The sequence below is a fragment of the Anneissia japonica genome, unplaced genomic scaffold (genome assembly GCF_011630105.1).
Source record: "Anneissia japonica isolate Jap-2015-1 unplaced genomic scaffold, ASM1163010v1 scaffold284953_len930413_cov181, whole genome shotgun sequence".
Taxonomy (NCBI): Eukaryota; Metazoa; Echinodermata; class Crinoidea; order Comatulida; family Comatulidae; genus Anneissia; species Anneissia japonica.
In genome coordinates, this window is record NW_022746987.1 from 753,726 (window position 1) to 759,725 (window position 6,000).

The 6,000-nt window shown below is 32.9% G+C and overlaps 1 protein-coding gene across 1 annotated transcript in view; it reads left to right on the forward strand.

The window, feature by feature from the left end:
• LOC117120349 (probable ATP-dependent RNA helicase DDX10) overlaps positions 1 to 6,000 on the forward strand; it is a gene marked incomplete in the record, with an annotated part of 77,611 nt that overhangs the window by 67,861 nt on the left and 3,750 nt on the right. The window contains 2 exon segments of the mRNA XM_033265376.1: positions 5,235 to 5,402; positions 5,865 to 6,000. Of these exon segments, the coding sequence (XP_033121267.1) occupies positions 5,235 to 5,402; positions 5,865 to 6,000 (304 nt within the window).

The window sequence follows — 6,000 nt, forward strand, 5'->3', positions numbered from 1 at the left end:
AAATGAATAATTAATCAACCATTTTTATGAGTCAGTTAATTTTTTGATAATCAGTTTATTTGTAATTACATATTTGTATCAGCGATACACATCAGGAAGTTGGATCCAATAAAGTAAAGTTTTGTTGATGTATGCTATTTATATTTTTACCATATAGATTGTATACTGTTTTGTATGTTTTATTGATCTACACTGGACAAGCAATGTCATTCATCTAAAAATTCCACAAGTAGCAACTTTATTAAACCTGTCAGAAGCTGAGGCATTGTGGGCGGCACAGGATTTTCCCCTCCCCTGTTTTGCTACTGCATTTCAAAATTCCATACATACCATACTATGCGGTGGCGGATTCAAGGGGGTGGAGGCAGGTGCCGCAAACTCCCATTTTACCTTTTAAATAAACAACTGTGTGTTGAAATATTTAAAAAAAAAAGACCAAAAACGAAATTAATCCAATCCTAACCATTAAATTGCTTTTTATTGGAACAGATAAGTTATAAAAAACAAGGTATTTTACTTAGAAATGAGCATAAGCCATTTTTAGTTTTATTTAAAAATGTCATGTACGGTTGGTATTATGCATGCAAAGGAAAAATGTTATTTATTTTTCAAGTGTTCACAATAGTAGGTCAGGGTTAACCTAAGATATGGAGCCAATTTTCATGAAATTAGAGAAAAAAAAAATAGCTAAAGGGAAGTTAACGCTTGATATTAAATTATTTGTGATTAGAGTAAACATATTAATATGCACAGTGACTTTTCATCTTCTTCTTAGATTGTGGGCCAACATATCTAGAGGTTTTATCATGGGTATACTTATTTTTACAGTGCAGCCAAAAAGGCACTGTTTATAGTCAGCAAAGAAAGGGACTGTGAGATGAGCCCATCAAAGTACAGTATGTCAGGGTTAAACATGAGCCTGTTGTGTACAATGTTCACAGTAGTTTAGACTTTAATTTAGCAGGTGAGGAGTGTGATTCAACCCTCACCTAAGATAATAAGACTGCATGTAGCGGTTTCACCATCATACCGTTCTACTGCTCGGCTTACTCGAGCGGACGGCACTCAGTTTAGAATACAGTCTCCCTTCCAAGTATAACAGGCCCAACATAAATTTTGGTGTACTGACGAGAACCTTTGTTTGAACCCAGTTGATTGACAGATGACCTGTATGATGACACAAATAATTGATATTTAATTTTATTTTTATCAATTAAAAAAATAATTTAAGCAGTGCAATGAGGATCTAATTACTGCCAAACAACTGTTACATATTTTTCTTTATAGGTTGTTATATAATAATAATAGTAAAAAATGATAGTCATATATATAGTGCATAATGCATGGACTGCCCCTAGGGCTTTACATCAACTTCTTCTTATCGTGTCCACAGAAACTTTTGACATTTGCAGATATGACCGTAAGGGCAGGCCTAGAAAGAACCCACTCTGGTCTAGTCTAGGCATTTGGTGGTGGTAGAATTAACGTGACGAAGACGCTTCTACCATGACCCCAACTAAAGAGGGCTAAACCTAAACAGTATAAAGATAAAAGAAGAAAGGATGTAATTCTAGGAAAGAGTGACTTAAATATCATAATTGACACCCATCTATCAACAGCTTGGATACTGCCCAACCTCTGATTGTGACTCACAGGGAAGAGTCAGTTCACATCTTTCCAATGTCTTTCTCTATTGCATGACGGTTGCATCCAAGACCCCACCCCCTCGCTGTTGCTTTGACTTGAAATACATGATTCAAACTAACAAATTAGTCTGATGAGCCATATTGTGTCCTATCTGTTGCCAAGCTGACTGGTTGTTTTCAATTATGTTGTCTGTCTAGTTAGTTTTCCAGCTACAGTAGTTGAATATGACACTATCCTTAACCTAGTTAGAACTGTTGTTGATTTTTGCTTAAAGTAGAGTGGGTTATGATATTTTTTGTAAGAACACAGATAGTGTCTGTGATTTAGTGCATTTTGAGCGTAGAGCTGATTGATTTTAGGGTAAGAAGGGACTTTTTTTTTTTTAGGGTTTGGGAGGTGGCACACGCCTTGTGACACCATACCTAAGGCTACTACTGTATATGCATACGCTCAAGGTAAGGCACTATTCAAACTGTCAAAATGAGTAAATGGTATGATTTAGATAGTCTGGTAAATTGATTTAATTTTATTTAAAAACATGTTCAAGGTAAAACAGGAAAATACAGAAAAAATTATAATATCAAATATATAAAAGGCATAAGGAGTATCAACAGGAACATTCAAAACATTAGAAAAGGTATAGTAAAATGTAAGTTGAATAACTACAAACATCAAACAAGGATAACATATAAAGTCCAGGAATGACTTACAGTATTTCCATCCTTAACATCCACTCTTATTGTCTAGAGTTTACCAATGTTAACATTGCACCCAATCTCAAAATGCCTATCACCCATCCTTAGTTTTCTTTAACTACAACCCTGTTCTCTGTAGGGAATGTATGCAATATACAAAAAATAGCTTCACTGATCACAACGTGTGAGAGAGAGTGTGAGATGTTTTTCACATGATTTCATTATTTGTCAGATATCTATAAAATCAAACACCACCTGTGCATGATGGATTCGGAAAGTGCCTTATATGGCAATTACAGTACATGTTATAAGATCAGAAACAATTTGATAGCTTTGTGATAAATTTGTGAATACTGTTTGATATTATATTTAATATCTTGTTTCATTTTGGATGAAGTTGTAATCTTCTTAATCCCATCCAAACCATATGTCATACACATGATTGTCAGTCACTTTTCCCGAAGGAAATCCTATTATGGAATAATTCTCCCCGATTCTGTCGTTATATGTTTAAACACTAAAAATACTGTCAAACAGAAATACCAACTGTTTATTTAACATGATGTCAGGGGCATATCTGTGATTTACTAGAATGTTATTTTTTAAGTAGTGAGAAAGGACAGAAGGGTATCCACAGTTTTCAGGATCTTTTACCAATTTCTTAGTTTAAAGCTCAGTTTATTTTGTTCTAGATGAAGTGTGGAAGCATTGTCAATCACATCATTTGAACGTCTGTGAATGATTATGAACGTTTCTATTTGTAAATACTGTACTTTTGTTCTTTGTATGTCACTTAAAATAGAATAAATTGTTATTCTTAAAGCCTTTATTATGGATAACAGAACATTCTGAAATAACCTAGATCATTTAGCAGTAGCATTGCTTAAAATAATTAGTCATTTATAATAATAGTAAGAATAATAATAATAATAATAATAATAATAATAATAATAATATAGTAATAAGATAAGATAAGATAAAATTTTCTTTATTGTCACGTTTACAATGAAGTATACATGAAATTTTTCCTGTTGACACTTGAAATCTTAACTACTAGATAAAAACATACATAAGGCAAAATAGAAAAAATAAATTACGAATAATGAAAATAATAATAATAATAATAATAATAAGCCAATTTATCATCTTAATTGCAATAATAAATAATTTGATAACTAGATTTGTATCAGATTTATCTAGATCACACTTATTCAGCTAGTAATTCAATGGTAGCGGATGTGTGATCGACATTTAATTCCTAAGGGAGATCTGGATAGGCAAGGGATTCACTCAAGGCTGTCAGATCCAGTATTTAATTTATTAATCAAGAATTTGTGAACTGGTTTTCCTTTAAGCCATCTTGTTCATATTGGCAGCTTCTAAAAGAATCTTTTGTAACCAGAAATCTTCTTGAAAATACATGTGTGCAGGAACAGAAAATTTTGAACAAAAATAATAATACAACATCTTCTAAACAAGGGTCCCAGTTCTCCCGCGAGCCACATTAGTTTCTCGGAAATCAGAACGACCTTTCGCACTCCTGTTAAACAAGAATTTAACCAATCTTGCACAGATTTATTATCTGCGTGTTTTTACTACTGCCTTATGAATTTTATCCCTGAATTTCAATCTGAATTATCTGACTCGCACCTTTGGGATCCTTGCCAAACAATTAAGAGAATTGGCTTACCACACCGTATAATCAATCAATCAATTAATCTATCAATCAATCAATCAATAATATTTTATTTCAGAAATTCTAATCCATAGTGGAAAACCCCCACAATCAGCGCTTCTTAAAACTTAACAAGGAGCGTGTTACGACGATCCGCATATAAGACGAACATGATTTCAAAAACATGTAATAATTGTATGTTGTTCGTATAAGACGACCCCTTTTTTTTCTATCGTAATTTGCCATTAAAAGCCTCATTTTATACGTGAGTGTATACGGTAATTTCATTTCAAAATTTGATCAAATCATATTAATTTAATTTTAATATTGAAGAATTTGGCACAGAAACATCTCAATGATTGATAGGTTGTTTGATTATTTAATTGATTAATGGATTGGTTTCTTAGAATGACATTCTTAACAGCAAGGCCCTTATCCAGGAGAAAATTTCTGTAAACTGTTGTATGAGAATGACATTTGATATAAATGTTATCCTTGCTAATGAGTGAGAATGACATGCTAATGAGTGAGAATGACATTTTATATAAATGTCAGTCAACAGAATGACCTTTGCTAATTACAGGAATAAAATACCATTATCTTTCCTGACAACCAAAAACATTCCAATTCCTAAGCCTCTTAATAAGATTTAGTTTTGCTAGGGAATTGCTACAGTTTTCTATTTTCTGTTTTGGGTTATGTGCCTAAAAAACTGATTTAAAAAAATATTTTTTTGTCTGTCTGATGGAACTGACTGTTTGATCAGATATTGTAGTGTATGCTTGTTTTAAACATAATGGGCCTATCAAAAAACAAATCATGTCTTTCATATCTTGGTACAGTATTCAGATGAAATTTCATCACATATTGCACAGCATTGTCTACTTGAGTCTGAAATATAAAAATATAGGAATGTTAATTTACTTCTATTAATGGTTAATGGTTATTAATTTATAGAGCGCAAAATACAAAAAGTCTCTAAGCACTATCAGGCAAGTGTAAAGATGGAACGGAAACCAAAACCACAAAATAAAAAGAAGTGAAATTTGAATACCATGCCAGCCCAAACCGAAGTATGGGGATACGCCCTCATCGTTAGCATTTGTGGGATTTAAACCCAGGATTTCAAGACAAACATTTAAAAAACAAAGATGTCACAATTCTACCCCACAACCAAAATGAATAACGTTAATAATTATTTTTCTATCCTAACATAGGTGGTAGAACAGTGGCCCAAAATACAGGTGGCTAAACAAGGCCAAGATGAAGACACTGATGGAGAGGACCAAGGAGGCATCAATATTGAAAGAGCAAAGAGTTTCCTCCATGAGGAAGATAAACATGACAAGGAGCTGTTCAAGCAACGAGTGCGAGAGAAACACAAGGTCAGAGTGCTTACAAACTTAGTCAAGTTTATTCATGAAAATAATATAAATACAATTTTAATACAGTTCAATATAGATAATGACTGAATGAAGTTTAATGAAGAATAGTAATTTATGAACTATCATTCAGGCTACGTCTTAGGAGTGATGGTTGAAGTTATTACCCACTTTTTAACTAAACAAATGCCTGGAATTTATTTATGCGGCATACTGTATAAAAATTAATATCAACATTTTATCTAAGAAGCTACTTCAGGCATTAATTTAAAGATGGGCACTCACCGAAAAAGATCTCTTTTTTAATAGTGCGTATCCATGGAGTTGACCCTTGCTGATTAATCTTCTCCTCTTTTGATTTCATGGATCCAGAATTGAATCCTTAAATTTAGATGTGAGCTTTTAAGGTCCATTGCAGTGTTAGATGGTTTTAATTACATGATTTTATTATGGGTTATCCTGTAGGCAAGAAGATTAAAAGAGAAAGAAGAAAAGAAAAGATCAAAGAGAAGGAAAGAAGGCAAAGAATCTGGAGACGATGATGATTTTGATGGTGGTGTAATGTTGGCAGTCCAACCAGATGATCATTTTGATGTTGATC